Source organism: Symphodus melops (assembly GCF_947650265.1).
Source record: "Symphodus melops genome assembly, chromosome: 2".
Lineage (NCBI taxonomy): Eukaryota > Metazoa > Chordata > Actinopteri > Labriformes > Labridae > Symphodus > Symphodus melops.
The window spans coordinates 17,068,180-17,087,806 of record NC_136692.1 but is presented as its reverse complement, the minus strand read 5'-3'; the positions used below and the strand labels follow the sequence as shown (position 1 = coordinate 17,087,806).

General features: G+C 39.2%; 1 protein-coding gene across 1 annotated transcript; it reads left to right on the top strand.

Moving 5' to 3' along the window:
* Window positions 1-2,844: 2,844 nt before the first annotated feature.
* LOC306820526 (metal transporter CNNM1-like) lies at window positions 2,845-19,218 on the top strand. Its single transcript, XM_079338394.1, has 10 exons — window positions 2,845-4,753; window positions 12,474-12,617; window positions 12,700-12,840; window positions 13,309-13,478; window positions 13,762-13,852; window positions 14,177-14,322; window positions 15,104-15,386; window positions 16,700-16,804; window positions 17,497-17,601; window positions 18,798-19,218. Exons 1-10 carry the CDS (start codon window positions 3,313-3,315, stop codon window positions 18,875-18,877), a joined length of 2,706 nt encoding a protein of 901 aa, XP_079194520.1. The 5' UTR covers window positions 2,845-3,312; the 3' UTR covers window positions 18,878-19,218.
* The last annotated feature ends 409 nt before the right edge of the window (window positions 19,219-19,627 follow it).

The window sequence follows — 19,627 nt, the reverse complement described above, 5'->3', positions numbered from 1 at the left end:
TAATTGTGATGTCAGTGTAGAAGACAATTGTGTTTTTTTTTGTGTTTTTTTGTTTTTATTTAAAAACATGATCACAAATTACTGTGTCCGTGAGTGTAAATGTTATTAACTGTAGTTGCCTGCTTTGCTGCTTATTCTTCTTGTCTTCTATGTATTTGTCTTCACTGGTTTGTCTTTTATTTAATTAATTGTACTCTGTACATCATTGTAAATTAGGGCTTTTTAAAATCAAAATTAAAATAATGTTCAAAGTTAACACATCAAAAGTGTAGCAAATAATTCAAATGACATAGTTTTGTTATGAGGAAAACAAACCTGACTTGTTTTTGTGTTACAGAGTTTGAATTTGGTGTTTCTTATTTTTACAGTCTATGTTCCTTCCCAGTGTCTGATAGCCTAAACAATATTGCCACCATGTGGAGAAACTTTTGAATCACATGCCTTCGCAGTTTCAGCAGTAAAAAAAAGAACACAACAGATACCAAAATGATAAGTTTTATGTTGTAATTGTTGAAAAAATACTCATACCTTCATTCCCTCAATTCTAACTGCATGCGTAATCTTGATGCTGTACATTTTGGGTAATGTAAAACTGGCGTTCTATTCTCATACATGCATAACTGTACAAACACTTGATGTGGAATCTAGGGGATAGAAAACAAACTTATTTCCACATAAGCCACATTGAGTTTAGTCATTGCTGCATTTGGTCTATGGAGCCAAAGCTTTTTTTAGTCGGGGTTGAAGCTCTTCATTGTTAAGGACAATCCTTATGCTACAAGATCTGTTGATAATTCAGGCAAAGTGTGGTTCTTGCTTGTTACTATTTTTGTAGCAATTGCTTTTCTCAATTTAACATATTACCCTCATGCACAAAATCAGATGCGGAAATAGTAGAGTTTGTTGTTGGGATGTTTTGTCTTTACAACCTTCAGGATGAAAAGGTATGTAAACTGTTCATCATAGGTGTGTTATGGTGTAAAATGGTTAAATACCAAAATGCTGACAAAGAGGCTGAAATATAGAAAAAGAGAATACAGCACAAAGCAACAACAAAAAAAAGTTAGAATTAAAATAGGTTTACAGACAGGCAAGCCAAAAAAAATCTAAAGAAGTAGGCAGTGAAAAAGTTTCTTCACAGGAGGATGGCTGGCATCTCTGGCTCATTGCAAATGAACAGCAGTGAACCCCGTAACTGCTGAGGGTGCATGCGCTAAAGCATCTGATAGACAAGCATCTGCTTGTACCCCTCTCATGCAATACAGATTTTATCACTGTACAATGTACCAGGAGGGAATGTAAAAAAAGACATCTTTAAATGTCTTTGCATACATTGACAAAAAAGTTCCTCTTAAATCTATTTTGCAAAAAAATTAAATAAATAAATACAGGTAGAAGACATCAAATAAAAACCAGGTGCAGACATTTGCAACAAAAGTGCACAAATTAACAAACTGGCAGAGGAAACAGTGTGGTGAGTCAGTTATACACAGGAGGACTGATGATGTAATTAGAAGCAGATGGGCCAGCAGCTCAGGATGATTTGGGAAATAGTAGAGTCATGTTCAACTTGAAAACCGTTTTGTTCCAGTCTTCAGGTCAAACAGCATGGCTTCGTTTCAATACTCAGACTTCCATACTAGTAGGATGCCATGACAAAGAAGACTGCATGTGAAATGCAAAAGAAAAAAGTACCAGGATGTGAGCTATCAAGTGTATTATTTTGCTTTTATTACCCCTTACCCCACATCGACTAACAGCTTGGTAAACCATTCCTTGTTACTCTTTCTTAAACAACATATTGTGTACAACAGACAGTGACAGATGTGTGAGCGAGAGTGTCATCGTTCAAAGGGCTTGAAGTAGCATGTCCATATTGTTTGCACACTACATACAAAGTGCAGGGAATGCTTCAGCAAAATGGTTTGTAACATTAAAGTAGGCCTACATTTCCTCTCAGTTTGTGTATAAGAGGCTCTACCCAATGGAGCTATGTATACATGAATCACGTTAGCAAAGGAAAGGGAACGGTTAGCACAGTATGGGTAATTGAATGAAGCATTTTGTATAAAATAAACTTTTTCATGTTTGATGCTGAATGCATCAAAGGTGCACAGGTGGATGTGAGTCAGATGAAATTCTAAAGCTATTTTGTGGACTGGAGAAGAGAAGATCTACAAAATATAAAATGTTTGTAAAATTTTCTAAAATATTGGAAAGTAAAATATAATCTCTTGCTTCAATCCCTCCCTCAAGCCTAATAAAATTCAATCTATACTCTTTATTTCAGAAATATAAAAACCAAGTATGTAACCAAGTAAGTGTTGATATTAACAGTTATGTTGGAAGTGTTATCTAGCATTATATTCAACAGCTCCATTAATGTTCATCTCCAATCATCACCACTTAAAAAAGAAACGTGTAGATTGTTAAAAGCTTGAATGACTAAAGAGAGGGCATCATAGGGGACAAGGAGAAGCAGAAACCAAAATGTGATACGAACCGGGTGTTTACCTCCCTACAACAAATCCCTTCAAAGGGCTCATCTGCTGAAAAAAACCCAGAATGTTACTGAGGCAGATGAATGCCCGTTTATTTGAAATGGCATGCTAAACAGTATACATGACTGTAATATTTCAGTGTTTAGATATCTATCAATGCTTTAGACCTAATAACTATTTGACTCATCTTTTTACCTAAGAGATAAGAAATTGTAAAACATTTCCAGAATCAAAGCTGTGATTCATTTTCAGTCATGGTTTTCTGAAAAAAATAGGTTGTTTTACATTAACATCACAAAATCATCATAATTGTTTTCAGTATAATAATCGTAGTATCATTATTGGTAATTGATAATTCATATCTATCATGAAATCGTTTCTTTGTAGAACAGCCCAGTGTGCAGATGACTGAAACTCCCCAGTCTCTGTAATAGCCGATACTGTTGGTTTTTAAACTTCAATAAATCCCTAACTCAGTATAGGCTTATGTCCACACTTCTAACATCCTGTTCAAGCGCAAGGTGTAAATACATTTTAAAACCAGGATTTTGCTTCTATCAGCCAAATAAACAAACCGTAAACTCCTGCATTACTACAGTCCCTCTCATTTTTCATCATGGTGAACAAGTGGCTATAAATAGAAAGTCACGTCACAGTTCAGCGCAGCACGCGTCTCTGTCAGCAGCAGCAGAACATCATAATCACAGTTTAGCAGAGATCTGCAGGTCCCTCCTTCTCCCACATGGACGGGGACCACGCAGCACCACGTGACCCAAGAGCACTGGACTGAACGAGCCCCTCACACCGCATCATGGCTGTAGAGGATGAGGCCGTGCGGTCCAGAACCGGAGCCCTACTCTCCCGCGGTGCTACTCTCTCTCCGTATCGGCTTCTGCTGCGCTCCCTTTCCGTCCTCTTCCTTCTCCCTGCCCCGGTGCAAGGTTTGCTCGGTTTTCGGCCGGAGGAGACCGGGGCGGAGCTGTCCGTGCAGGATGGGGTGCTGAAAACCACCGAGGGAACCCGCTTCATGCTGCGGGTTTACTACTCCACCTCCCCGCAGAGGCTCAACCGAACCGCGGGAACTCGCGCCAATAATGCCGCGCCCTGGATCGCCTTTATCGAGGAACCAACTGCCGGGAGAGAGGGGCAAGTTCACCCGAAAAGGAACATGTGCATGGACAAGAACGCCAGGACGTCCGACATTGAGGTTTTAGGATCTTTTAAGTCCGCTTCCAGTCAAAACTCGGTGCTGGTAGAGCTGCTGGCCAAAGATCTGCGGAGGGGCGAGAAGATCAAATACTACTCAATGTGCGCCTTCGACGGATCCAAATGGGAACATTACCGGACTAGGGATTTCTGGTTGGCCGTGGCGGAGCGTTCTGCGGTCCCGGAGCTCTGGCTGCAGGTGCTGGTGTCCGTCCTGCTGCTTGGGCTGTCAGCTTTGTTCAGCGGGTTAAACCTCAGTCTACTGGCACTGGACCCAGTGGAGCTGCAAGTCCTGCAGAACAGCGGCACCGACAAGGAGCAGAACTATGCGCGGAAGATTGAGTCAGTGCGTAAGCATGGCAACTACGTCCTGTGCACTCTGCTGCTTGGCACTGCGATCATCAACGCTTCTCTGGCCGTGTGGATGTGTCAGATCCTTGGCATGACCTGGCTTTCCACGGTCATTTGCGCCTTCGGGATTTTTTTTATCGGGGAGATCCTTCCGCATTCGGTGGCGTCGCGTCATGGACTCGCCATCGCCTCCAAAACCATCTGGGTAACGCGACTGCTCATGGTTCTCTCTTTCCCCATCTCGTACCCCATCAGCAAACTGCTGGATCTTATTCTTAACCAGGAGATATCTAACTTCTATACCCGGGAGAAGCTATTGGAGATGCTGCGCGTCTCAGATCCATACCACGATCTGGTCAAAGAGGAGCTCAACATCATCCAGGGCGCGCTAGAGCTGCGCTCCAAGACTGTGGAAGACGTCCTGACGCCGCTAACTGACTGCTTCATGCTGGCCTCGGACGTCGTGCTGGACTTTAACACCATGTCTGATATCATGCAGAGCGGATACACGAGGATCCCCGTGTTTGAGAACGAGAGGTCCAACATTGTGGACATCCTGTTCGTTAAGGACCTGGCCTTCGTCGACCCAGACGACTGCACCCCTCTTAAGACCATCACCCAGTTCTACAAACACCCTTTGCACTGCGTTTTTAACGACACCAAACTTGATGCCATGCTGGAGGAGTTCAAGAAAGGTGATGAGGGCACGAGGGCGAGGGAGTTAGAAAGCTGTAGCCATATGTGTCATTGTAGCAAAACTTTTACAATTAACCTGCATGGAAACAATTCAGGAAGTTGCAATACTATGTGGCCAAAGGATGAATCTTGAAATGCATTTAATTGCAGCCGAAAAAAAGCATTTAAGTTGAGTTCATTGTTGACCCATCAGTCTTCATCTTGGTTACACTTAACTCCCATATCATTTCATATCTTACTTTTTAGAGTTTGTGTTGGAGTGCAGAAAGTTGAAATGAACCCTTATGGAGACAGATGTTTAGTTACCATGGTAAACGCTAACTGGTTGTGTGGTTTGAGGATGCTAATGTTTTAACTGTTGCTAAGCAGAGTGTCTATGTGTCCAAAAACCTGTTCTTCACATTTTCTATTTTTCCTTTTCTATGTTATCAACATCATGAAGAGGAAACTTTTGACATTTGTAGAGGTAGTTTTACATATCAAGATGAGAGATTTCCACCCTGATGATACTACTGAAGATCGGATCAAATAAACAAAGTTGTAACCAGATCTTCTCAAAATCTGCTTGAACTGAAAGTTCTGTTCAGGTGTTTGAAACAGGACCATTCCTCACAGAAAGAGTTGCTTGATTACATGGCATGCACACAGTGAGATAAGCAGACCATGCACATGATCTCACAGTTTCATATACATAGCACACAGTCAGGGACATTTGAAACAAAATGCACAGCTTGAAACTGTATGGACACAATTGACAGACTATCTGCATTCTTGATATGGTCATATAAATCCTCATAGCAGTAAAAGAGTAACAACAGTGGCTTTCAGGTGCCATGTGATGGGAGCAACGAAAGTTGTTTTGTGGGGCTATGGATTATTATGGATAATAATAAACTGGTTTAACCCAGGAGACATGAGTTTAAATCTCGTCTAAAATCAGACGTATCACTCATTTAATACAATAATATGACCAAAATAATTTTTTTGGAACTGGTGTACTTTACTTTACAAGCACTATTTATCTAAACTAAAAAAAAGTTTGAATGCCTAAACTTCATGAAACTGCAACCACTTAACAGTGTAAACCATGTGTTCCAAGTGTTAGTCCACTACAAACACAACAGTCTTTGGAAGTGGAAAGATATGACATATCAGACAGATGTTCAGTTTGGTGTTGACTGATGTTAGCTATAGTGTCAAGGCTGAAATGGACAGAGGAGAGCTTGGTAAAAAACTTTGTGTTAAAAAAACACTTGTGCTATTTCGAACGGTTTTAGATTCAGTAGTGACAACTTGTTATGAACACTGGTGATGTGTGAAAATGCTGAACAACAGGCAGACACAAGACCTGCAGGTTATTATTCACATTTCTCATTTCATAATGTGAAGGCCAAGGAAGAACAAAAGTAGACAAATTGACTGCCATCGAGCGGCGCTTTAATTTATGAAATGTTCCTGTTGGTCACATGAAACGGTAGACATGGTTGAATGGGGATTTTGACTCGTTGGATTTTTTAGTCCTGTTAAAGTAAATGTTTGAGGTGAGACTTCTCGACTATAAAGAATAAGGTTATTTTTAAATTCTACAATTATGAGTTGAAAAGAATAGGAATTATTGTTTGAGACACACAGGATCAAGTATATTTATTAGCTGAGCTACACTTGACTGCCGTTTTTTTAACCCTATTTGCTAATTTAAGGCTGTTTAATGAAGCGTTATGAAGTGTCATTTGTGTTAGCAGCTATAAGAGCTTTCAGTCTGCATGGCTGTGCAGAAGAGATCAAAGTCGCTGCAGCAGAAAACTCTCTCCTCCTGTCTTAAGTCAGCTGACTTCCCTGCTTTATTTTGAGCGTAAAATGGGTGGGGTGCTAGCCAGCCAATCCGGAGCCTTGCTACTTTCACTGCCTTGCTGCATGTTCAGGGACTCTGCACAGTCAGCTTTTTTTCTGCAGGGTTTGCGATGAGGACAGGTAGACACAGAGGTAAACAGATAAGGACACCTTGAACAAGACAAGCTTCTGTTTACAGGAAACAAGTGAAGGCTCATATATTTATGGTTGTGCTTATTTTATAGACACTGTGGTAGCAGCTAGAAAGATAAGCTTTGTTTTAGGTCTGCATATTTATCAAACACATTATGTCTTGGGAAAGGAATACAAAGACCTCTAAGAGAAGCAACTGTGAAATCTGAGCTGCGGGGGGCAATCCCTCATCCTGTCAACCAGGCTGACCTTTAATTCAATGTTTGTATTGTGTGTAGAGATTTGATTCACATGAAGGGAGATGCCCTTAAAATTGCATGATGGTTCCTGTGTCTCTGTGCCATGTAGGGATCTAAACCCGATCATCTACACGGACAAGAGGATTATTTCCCTCTGTCGGTCTGCTGTGCTTTCTCCTTTGCAAACAACACTTTAAGGTGCTGCGGCAGAAATGCACAGCTTCCCTCATTCATTTCAATTTAGACCTCTGCTGCAGTGGTCCTGTCCCAGAGAGCTGCAGAGGAAAACAGAGAGAGCAGTGCTAATACATCCATGTGTAGTGTCTTTAAGTAATTACAAAATGAAAGGAAAAGGGGGTCTTGGCTTTAGGCAAGGCAAGTTTATCTATATAGCGCTGTTCAAACACAAGGCAATTCACAGTGCTTTACACACATAAAAACAGAAATACATTAAAACAAAGCTTAGGAAAGAAATTTAAAATATAAAAATAAAAAACAGAGCAAAAGAAAGATTGTATATCCTTAAAAGACAGAAGAATGTAAAAGTACTTGATAAAGGAACAACTATTACAAACTAATGAACTTTAAGTCCTGCATGTTGTCTCCACCAACTTGGTCGTTGCTCCAAGAGGCTCTATAATCAATAAAGTACGAGTTAGTAGACTGGTTTGACTGTTATCAGCACTTGAGAGGAAGCGAGGAGAGGAAGTATTGGCCCTAGTAGTGTCATGAAGCCCTGAAATATTGGCTGTCAATTGTGTCCTATGATAACTTAGTTTCCAAGATTACATCATTCTATTTCTGTGTTGATCATAAGTTTGAGATAGTAAATTATTGTACAATTCTGTTAAACAATGAAAAAAAAACATACTATTTTAATAATGCACAAAGCTGATGCTGAGGCAAAACATCATAAAGACATTATTGTCAAGGTATTGAAATTACAAATTACTTTATAGATGCTTTTCAAACGTGCTGATAGTGACTAATCATAGGATGCAATAAACACTTAAATACTACAATAACTGTATAATGTAGAGAGAAAAACAAACCTATGAGGCTAACCTGTTAGTGTAGTTTTAAAGGAGACCTGAACTACACATTAAATTACAGTATTTAAACTAATGCGAAGCTGAAACAAAAGCTACTGTTTGCAGTTCGTGAAAGGGAATCAATGATTGTAGGCAGAGCTCATTAGCTGCTACAGAGGAAGGATAAAAGAAGTGTGAAATTGAGGAAGCAGTAATAGGATGCTTGCTATCTTAGCCTTCTAAACGTAAGTCATAATAATGACTCTGGACGTGTAACAGAGAGTCCTCCACTCTGTTGAGACCACAGAGGAATCCTTTGGCCAGAATGCTAAACAGTAACGCCAAGCACAACTGAAGCTGGCCAACTTCACCTTTCCCCACTGTGAAGCAGGAGCACGCTACGACAGGAAACCTTTATCGTGCCAGAGACAGTTGTTTCGACAAATAGGAAGCTAACCGGTTGACATTACATGCAAATTTGGCTGTTTGTAGCTAAACTTAAAGAACAGAGCTCTGACTTAAAACATATTTAAGATCTATTGTGATACCCTAAACACTTGTGAAAAGTCCAAGTTGAATTTGTATCTTTGTGTTCCTTAATTATACTAAATGGTCTTCCACAGGACCCTGTTCCAGGCCCTTTTTGATATATAAATAATAGCAGTAACTTCTGTTGCATCCTACTGATTTTATTAATTTAATTCTATGCAAAAGGAACAAAATGTTATACAAAATTGGGGAATACTTGACAGATACATATATCTGTCATGACGGTGAACTCTATTGAGGTATTATTTATGTAATTTCTGAACTATAAGATCTGCTACAATTTCATTTTGTTCAGGTTAAAAAGGATTGAATTAATCAAAAACATTTGAAGAGCATATTTAAATTCTTAAAAGTGATCCCTTCTAAAAGAAGAGTTTTCTTTAAATCATGGTCAAACTTTCTTTGAACAGTTTTATTATTAGCTACATTTTACCACACATTACTTCCCCTTTCCTGTCATATTTACACCCAATATACCTTCAAAGTCTTCCTCCCCTGAATCACATCTTATTTATTTTTCTCTCTGTCTTTGTCACAGTACAGTGTCCCAGGAGGCACACTATAAAATATTCAGTGTGCTACATATACAGTAGCCAGCCATCTGATCTCTGTCTTCACTTTTAGGGTGATTGGTTCTTGTGTTGAAAACAACATATACTGTATAATTATCTGAAGCATTTTGGAAAAAACAAAAAAGGTTAATATGTGCGCAAAGGTAGCTCATGATGAAGTGAATCTATTTATGTCTGCTTACTGGTCCTCTGAAGTCAACATTGATGTTTTTTCAGAAGGTATGAAATGACAGGGAGTCAATGCATTCATAACAGGGAGTGTATGAAGTTGCCTTTCTAAGCCCAGTTTAACACATTAAGGATAATATAATCCTGTAAGCATGAGTTATTGTAAAAAAATTAACTCCTATTTTTACGCATAAATAACATTATCTCTTCTCTGGCTGGAGACATGATCAGGTTGAGAATTACACTGTACTTCTGTTCGAAACACTTGTGGATTAAAGGGCCCACTCACACTTGCACTCCGTAACATACATAAGCACGTTTGCAACCTAAAGTCAAGTTTGTTTGTGTACCATGCTCAAGCACAGTGCACTTCCTTGGCCCTTGCTGGAAGAGGTGAGTCTGCCCTAAAGTGCATCTTGACTGGTTCACTCCTTTTCAAATTTTCAAGTTTATTCTTGAATTGAAGGATTCAAGAAAACAAAATCCATCTGAACAATTGAAAACATTTTTTGGCTGCTTCAGTAAACACATAATGCAAGATGGAATAAGGAATAAGAGAAAATACCATAAGTGTGAGATGAAACAGGAATCATTTGGCAGTATGTACATATACCACATTAGCTTCAAATGCTTCTTCTTCTCTTTCTTTTCTGAATGTAAGGATGACCTATTTAGACAATTTAGCTCTGCCAGAATTGAGCGCATTTGTGTGAGTCTGTGTGTGTGTGTGTGCATTAATGTGTGTGTGTGTGTGTGTGTGTGTGTGTGTGTGTAATGTGGTAATTTGCAGGCAGAAGGTGTAGAAGCAGAGATTCTCGAGTGAGGTTGAAGTTGGTTTGGAGCCAGGGTTTGCAGGAGCAGTTATAAACAAGAATCCCTCTGTACTCTGTCCGTGTAGACAGTATATTCATGGATGTACTTGGTGCTCATTGTGTTAATATGAAATTAAGCAAAACTGGGATACGTTATGTATGCAGAGTAGATGAATGTTTTTCCTCTTGTTTTTCTTCTTGTAAGGCCAAGACTCAAAGAGAAAGAATGAAACAGACTTTAAAACAACAGACCTAATAAAAGAAACTAATAGAACATACACTGAAACAGTAGCTATATATAATGTTAACACTATCTGACCCTGTGATACAAAATAATTACCAAAGACTTTGAAGCAAAGGCTAAAGGCCCATTAAAAACAGACCAAGGGACTGTAATAAACAACAGCTTATGAAAAGGGTCTATTTTATTTTGTTCAGTGAAGTTATTGTCGAGGGAATTAATAATTTCTTTGTGGATGTTTTTCTGGGCCATAGGGACTCTGTTGCGTCTGCCTGATGGCACTAACTGGGAGAAAGGGTTAGGAGGGGTCCTCTGTGATCTTGGTGGCTTTCCTGATCACAGAGCAGTTACACAGTTCAGAGAGGGAGAGAGAATATTTCACAAAAAAATTACATTTTGAACTAAGATTTTTTTAAAAAGAGCTCATGTTCATTGGTCTTATTCTTATCTTTATCAAACTACTTTTTTTCAGTCGAGCCCCCTATACACACATCCATTCATGTAGTCATCATGAAGGGAGTTTGACCCAAATTAAAGGCAGGGTTGGTAATTTTGAAAACTAGCATGATTTTGAATGTAGCATCCTCTCCGCTCTCTGCCTTCACCCCCTCCCCTCTGTGCTCCCTCAAAAACCGCGCCCCTCACTTACATGCACACGCGCCATTGCTTAGAGTGTGGGCTCGTGCATGCATGGGGTAGAGAGGCTTGATCTTATTTTTACAGTCTATGGGCTTGAATGGTAACCGTCATCTGAAATTGGTCGATGTTTTTACAGGCTTACAGCTGCTACAGATGACAGATTTTCTTTGTTCCTTTATCAAAGCACATACGATCTTAATTACTGTCTGGACATAAAGACAATTTCAACCAAAAATCTAAAAAGTCTATCTGAAAGAAATTTAAGGATGGAGAGGACGGGAGGGGGTCAAACAAGTAACCTGATGTTTTAAAATTACGAACATAGTGGACCACTGGACCTACCGCCTGCGCGAGGCTTATGGTGATTAACAGCTTTGCAGGTGAATTAACTGACTATTTAACAAAAAATCATAATAAAAGCATTGTGCCGAACAAGAAGACAGGTTTGGATTGGAATGGCCCTACTGTGTCTTTGAATGGATAATTTCACCTAAAAAAAAACCTCCCAGACAGGTAATTTGACAATTAAGTCGAAGTAATACGCTTCAAGACGCTTCATTCAGCAGTGTATGGGTTATTAATAATTTGATTATCTTTTTGGATAGCCTTCAGGTTTTTCCCGCCAAAAACATGCAGTCATCATCGTAGTGGTAAACGCATCAGCAGCACCGTAGAGTGTCCGTCAGTGTTTTCATGGGATGGATTGTACTTTTGCACACTGGGAGTGTGTGTATGCGTGTGCGTATGTGTCTGTGTGTGTGTGTGTTTGTCTGTTTTTCATTAAATCCTCCCTGTTGGTACACCCACTCCGTTCATCTCCTGCTGTTGCTCCATTTACTAAGCATCAGAGTGCAGAGCTGCTCTCCCACACTGCATGAGTCACATATCACATGTGACAAGAAATACCAAATTTAATCCTATTTATGTATAAAATCGAATGGTTTTATTTACCTTTATGCAGCTGTTGTTCACAGTGTGTTACATTTATGCTGTGAAAAGGGATATGCACCTTTGGAAAAATATTTTCTGCAATTTCAATTTCTAAAGTTAGAGTATACCTGGCTGATCCCATCCCTTTGCTCGCTGTCTGATGTAAGAGACTCCCTTAAACACAGTATGTGACCTGTATGGGCATGATGAAGTGAAATCCTTCTGCAAGTTCCTTTCATTTCTCTTTGTCTCTTGCTTGTAAGTTGTATGAACATAGTGAAAATGGGGCGTCGTTATAATTTTACAATTTAATAACCATCAGCAATTGCAAAAATCTAAAGGGAATCAATACATTGTGGAAGTACTAAAAACCTGCAGTTCTTAAAGGTACAAATATTGCAAAGCAGAATTGTCAAACTTGATGCTTTTGTCAGAGTGTTTACAAAGCAAGGTGGCTAGCTCTACGTCATACATGTATATAGGCCTACAGTCTATTGTCCGCATCTGGCAATAGAAAGAATGTTACTGACTTCACTTGTTGATTCGCTCCTGCAGGAAAATCTCACCTGGCTATTGTGCAGCGAGTGAACAATGAGGGCGAGGGCGACCCTTTCTACGAGGTTATGGGCATCGTCACGCTGGAAGACGTCATCGAGGAAATCATCAAGTCAGAGATTCTGGATGAGACGGACCTCTACAGTATGAATAGAAACAAACACAATAGGACAACATGTTCAGGATCTTTATAAAAGTAAGACTTATTGATTCTCTATGTCCGCAGCTGATAATCGAACAAAGCGACGTGTTTCTCACCACGAGAGGAAGCAGCAAGACTTCTCCATCTTTAAACTGTCTGAGAATGAGATGAAGGTGAAGATTTCTCCTCAGCTTCTCCTGGCAACTCACCGCTTCCTCTCCACAGGTAACAGCCAAACAGAACCCAGGTGGTGTTCTCTGCATCTTAAAATGTTATGAAAACAACTATTCTCACAGGGAAAGAAATATAAGGCATTGATTTGCAGATGTTTGATCAGCTGGAATTTATAAAGGGGTCTGGTATTTGGTTAAGAATTGAGTTTAAGGGGAAAGAAAGAAACGTGCTGAACTGAAGCAGCCTCACAAGTCGAAAAGCAATGTAGATTTTTTTAAATTTTACATCCTATAAGATTTGAGAATATGTTCTATTTTTGTTGTCTGTTATCAGGGCTTTAAGAAACATTTTTTACCTCAACTTTGGTTTTTGACCTTTAAGCTCTTTAAATCCCATTTATTTCAGCGTTAAGGTGAGGTTAAAACAACAAATGATCAAGGTCAACAAACCTCAAGATACTAACTTCAGAGCATGAAGACAAAATACTGAGTAACACTGATGTTCTCCTCTGTCCATCAGAGGTGGAGCCCTTCAAACCAGCTCATATCTCAGAGAAGATCCTGTTGAGACTCATCAAACACCCCAGTGTGGTCCAAGAACTCAAATTTGATGAGAAAAACAAGCGAGCGCAGCAGCACTTTCTGTTCCAGCGCAACAAACCAGTGGACCACTTCATCCTGGTGCTGCAGGTACAGATCCTGACCTTATGTTTTAAACTTAAGGTTGATGCTCTAATTCACTCCGGAGTTGATATCTTTGTATACCGTGGCTGTTGTCAGACTCTAAATTTTACACTGGATTGTCCTTGGATGATAAAGGAATTGGTCAACAACATTCACAAACATACACAGTAAAAAATAAAGATCAAATTAAAAATATTTTAAAGATTAAGCATCTTGTCCTGACAATAAAATGATCAATCGTAAAATGGTTTATTCTCTGTCCCTGTGTTTCCCTCATGTGTTACTTCAGGGTAGAGTTGAAGTGGAGTTTGGAAAAGAGGCTCTGAAGTTTGAGAACGGAGCTTTTTCCTACTTCGGAGTACCTGCTATTATGCCAGCAGGTAAAAATACACCCACCAAACACACCACATACTTGAACAACTTTAAATGACAAACCTCTCTAAAGCCCTCTTCAGACAGCACACGCAGAGCTTCATTATCTTACCTTCAGTACTTCATGGCCATCACAGCCCAACAATTGCTTTGACAGACCCTGCTTCTGTGTGCTACATGTACAGACAATGTTGAGACAAATTACCCTACGACATGGCCTCTGATTTCCCCCACAGCCAAAATGTAAATTCTCCGAACACAAAAACAGCAAATGCACAAGAGAAAATGTAAAAAAAACACTGAGATACATAAAGTATATGTTCTGCCTGCAGTCCACAGATCCCCGTCCCGCAGCAGTGGTCTGGACCGCTCTGAGTCCATGTTGTATGGAGGAAGCATGGGGCAGCTGAACGGAGGGGGGAACGTCTACCTGCCCGACTATTCTGTCAGACAGCTCACACATCTACAGATCATCAAGGTAATACCTGAAGGTAGCATGACCTCAGCATGGATCTGTAAACATGTTCTATTTATTTACTTATAAGTTCTCACCTTTATTGTGATACCTAAAGACAGTGTTGCATTTATTTTGTTTTACTTATTTGGTTATTTCATTTAAAGTTACCTTACCAACATCCCAGATAGCTCTCCTTGTGGGGATAAGAACAATGTATCACATCACATCAAATTGCATAACATTGTGTCATTTTATCTCATCTTATCTCCATCATGTCATATCGTATCACAGTTACTGTGAATTGCAGATGCACTTAATTACTACACTTGAGTTATAAGCTAAACAGTCTATTCCAGAAAACCAAAATCAAGAAGGTGAAATCCCAAGTGCCAATTTGCCGCCCCAAAATTGTAGTCCACCAATACAGCGTGACATTTTGGAGGCTGCCTACAATTTTTTATACAAAAGTCTTGGAAATCCATGCAGTTGATTACAACATGGGTAATTGTTGTAAATTGTACAATCCTTTAAAAGGCAGTGGTCATAGGTAAACACAAAGTCCATTAATAAGCACAAACGTGCATTAGATGATTTTTTATTATTCATAGAATCTTGCATCTTTTTATATTACATGGGAAAGACAAAGAACAAAATCCATTATTAAATGATGTCTGCTAACAGTAAAAAATAGCTTGTGATGTCAACAGATGTAATCTCTTTCATTTTAGAATAATCTTCGCAATATTCAATAAATATTTGTTGAAGATCGAAAGAATAATACCCATAATGCTTGATGTTTCAGATAACACGGAGTCACTACCAGAATGCTGTAACAGCCACACGGATGGACACTTCTCCTCAAACACCGGATGCTGACACCCGTTTGACAGAAGGAAACACTCTGACCCCAGAGCCCCCAACGACTGAGCACTCAGCCACCCTAATGCCCCCCCAGCACAACACCACCACTACCCTCATGCCACCACCCAGAGAGCTGGGCCGGCCCACATCGGCCCGGACCAGAGGACAGCAGTCCAGCGTCCCTCACAGCACCTCGCTGCTGAACGAGAAGAATCGCATCGTCCGTAAGTATTCTTGACTCCTCTGAGAGAAAATAATCCTGCAGCAGATTTACAGTTCAGACTGATGTCAATAAAAGAAGATTGGAGGATTCAGAGGCAGGCAAACAAAGCTGCTCCTAAAATTATTTTCTCAGAATCCATTAGAGTATTATAGTCAGGATAAATGGAGTTCAATAACCCCAGACAGCTCAAGCTCCAAAAAGATGCTTTTTCTTAAAAAAAAACAACAACAAAAAAAACAGGAATGAGAGGGTGGAAAACATGATGTAAGAAAAGAGCAACAGGCCAGAGTCCAACCTCGCCGCCTGCTAGGAGGATGATAGCCACTGTACATGGGGCGCCTGACAGAACTGCGAGACTATCCAGTGCCCTGGAAAGATTGTTTTGAAATGTGACAGAGGACACAGTGACAGAGAAATGAGAGATTATGAAGGAGGCACAGCAAAAAAACAGCATGACAAAAAGATAGGCTGAAGTATCCCAGGAAAAATCTCTGTGTCCATGGTATTAATTATTTATTATATTTGTATTCGATGCAGAAAGCTGAATGAGCACTAGTTTTAGTATGGCTTGGGTATGATTTCATGGTTATTATTAAGTTAGTTATGTGTCTGTATACTTATATATCTTATTAGATCATGCAGCAAACACTTAATAAGGAAAAGGAAAATAAGAGAAATGATTGCAGTAGTTACAGTTATTAATATATTTTTTCGATATTTGGTTTATAGTGGATTAAAGGTGCATAAAGGGTTTCATAACATTAGTGTATGTTTAACCCTACCCTTTTTGAATGGGAACTGTTGGCAATGTGTTTAATAGTGCAGTTTCTATTATTGTTTAGGTTCACTTTCATATTTTTTTCTTATTCATTTATTTATATTGTTTTATCACAGATGTTGTTATACTCCAAAATGTGGTTGTGTTGAAATAGTGACTTTTACACATAGTATTTTACTTTGACTTGAATATAAACTATTCCTTCTTTGTAGATTTGTGGTTGAATAATAACTTTTTACCATCATTAGTCATCACGTCCATAAAACCTGATGAAACAACAAACATTTAAATGTTTTGTATTGCTTGAATTAAAGGATTTTGCCTATTAATTCATCTCAAGAAGAAAAAGGATATCACTGCTGAAGATCATCAGACATATTAGAAAGAGTGTGCTTAAAGGCTTAGACGGTCTTTTAAGAAGTTACTTTAAAGACGTTTATCAAATGAAACATTTGATGGCACTTTGAAGGGCAAAAGACTGTTTGCTTAAAATAAATACACTTTTTATGTTAATGTTCTGTTTGTGTGTGCTGCAGGTAGTAAGTCTGACGGCCAGAAGAGTCCGAGTGATTCAGTGTTTCTCAGGATGGATGAGATCCCCTACATCAGGGAGGACAAAGCAGAAGCTGAGCCAAACACTGGTATGACATCTTTCAACTATTCTGACAGGTTGACACACTTTTTGAGCTTTTTATTTTTAGACATTCATAGACTGTACAATTGATGTGCCTATGTGCATACATGATTATTTTAACTCTGCTCCATAGCATTTCAAAACAGGGATTTTTGTTGCCATTGACTACCAAAAAAAACCTCATATAGTGTGTTATGACCACAGACAAAAAAAGCCATACTATAAGAAAGGGGCTTCCCTGTCTGCATTATAGGTCACTAGTTCCCAACAGCTTTTCCTTGAAGCCCCCCTGCCCCCCACCTAAGACAAAACGCTGGGCCCCCAGGAGCCACACCAAAAGTAATAGATTCATATAAAAAATGTAATTAAAATCCCACCTGAAAAACAAGTGTGTCGAAGTCTTTTTTAGTCAATATGTGCAAATCTAATTTTGACAAACCCTAATGCAACAAAAGACTGGTGGCATGAGAAGAGAAAATGTATGTATTTTACAAAGTAATACTATTATCTGATCTTTTCCAAAACAGCTTTTCCCTAACAGTTGGTTGGCTAGACCTCTTCAGTTTTACTTTGAACACAAACTCAGCAGAGGGTCATACCCCACTTTAATCTTTAATCTGTCCTCCACAGAGACTAAAGCTATTCATCATCGTCGTAACTATGTCTTTCTTTCTCTCTCTCTCTCTCCCTCTCTCCCAGACATCACCTCTGTTCCCATAGAAACGGACACCTCTCCTTTCATCAGCAGCTTGTCACTGAGTGGCTCAGAGGACACACTTGGCAAGAAACTCCTGCTTAAACTCAGTCAGTCTCTCTCTCTCTCTCACACACACACACACACACACACACACACATACACACATACACACACACACACACACACACACACACACACACACACACATTTGTTTTTCATTCATTAAAGGACCATTGTTAACTTAATACATTCACAGGACATGGGCTGCGACTTGAACGTTTACAAAAAAATCTTTCATTTTACTCGAACCTCAGTCTAAAAACCTCAAAAATATTCAACCTTCAAATGTCCTTTTAAGTGCTCAGGGCTGGAAAAAGTAAAAGAAAAATCTGTCCTCACATCTATGGTTTAGAACCTTAAGTGGCTCTGACAGAGATAGATAAATGTCCTTCACCCACACACATCCACTCAAAACCATTTATTCACCAGCCTTTTCAAAGCTTTTCTCTCTCGTTTCCTCCTTGGCATGCATTCATATGCAAACACAAAGCTACAGAAAACAAAAATACCCCTCACATACACACACATAAACATACAATTCTCCTACTTAGCATTCAAATGTTGTTTTTTAAAGGAGCCCACCAGTTAAACATTTTTGTTGTCAACTTTGCCAAACCGTTATAAGCCAAGGACCTGCAAAAAATACAAATCTAGATACAAAAGGCTACTTTATAATTCATCCCATGATTAGAATCTGTGCCTCAGTCTGGTTTGAGCTAAAGAAACTGCTTTTTACTGAATCCCTCAACATTGTCCAGTCATCAATGAGTAAAATGTATATATTTTTTTATGGATCAACATCTGTGATGGACAAATTATTTCCTGTTGCTTTCCCACATCGGCTCACCCAAACTTCACATGGAATATTTACTAGGAGGCTGGGAGGGAAAATTCTGGGAAAAGTTGAAGAAAGAGGTGTCTGTGTGTGTTGATACATTTAGGTCTCCTAAACTTAAGTTTACAACTGTTTTGTGAATAGGGCTTTAGACTTCTTTACAACTTGACTTCTTTTTTGCAACAAGTTACCGCTGCTGGCTAATAGAAAGAATACAGGTTTAAAGCACTTAACAGTACATCACCTTTACTTTTTGGATCCAGTCCACTTTTGCTCTAACATTTGCACTGAAACATCCTATTCTGACAAGGCTTCTTGAAATATGTGCGTTATTAATCCTAAATTTAATTGAGAGTGAAAGATTAACTTTTCCTGAACTATTCCTCCTAACACATTTTGTCTCCTCAGGTCAAAAGAAGAGGAAAAAATCTCGTGAAGGAGAGAAAACTCCTGAGGATACATCAGAGCAGCCACTGGTGAAAACCTAGCAGAATGTGTGTGTGTGTGTGTGTGTGTGTGTGTGTGTGTGTGTGTGTGTGTGTGTGTGTGTGTGTTTCATACACACAACTCTTCATTTTCAGTTTCTATAGACAATGTGGATGTTGAACTATTAGATTTTTATTTAAAACACAATCCACACACCCCTGCAGGAGGAGATCATAAAGTGGACGCAGCACTAGGAATGTAATTGACCTTTGACAGAATGAAACATTTTATACAAGTACGAGGAGGTGTAGCGTTTGGCAATATTACCTTGAAACAGTAGCTTCTCATCTTCATGGGTTTTTCTTGCTGATACTTGTATATTAAAGAATGACTGTGAATGTAATAGATTTCTAGAAAAATGAAGATTTTTTTATACACAACATACCCTCCTAGTGATGATTCTCCAAAGGAGCTAAAGGGAATAACGACACACAGGAAATGGATTGAAGGCACCAAAGATGTTTCTGTTTTGTACATACTGCTCCAACTGCACAGAGAGTATCCAGACAGAAGGGAAGATGCGTATATGGCTGCTTTGAGTTCAGAGTTATGTTTAGAAAGATCACTATTTCACTGCTTGCTATTTAGATCTGCGCTACATGTCGGTTTAGAGACTTTGTGATAATGAAAATTTGTCATTACTCTCTATACTTTTCCATATCATGTGTTTTAAAATGATAATATCTCCAATTTTGTTAATGATCCGTAGTATTGCAAAGTACAAAAACTTTCAAAAAAGAAGGCCAAAGCTG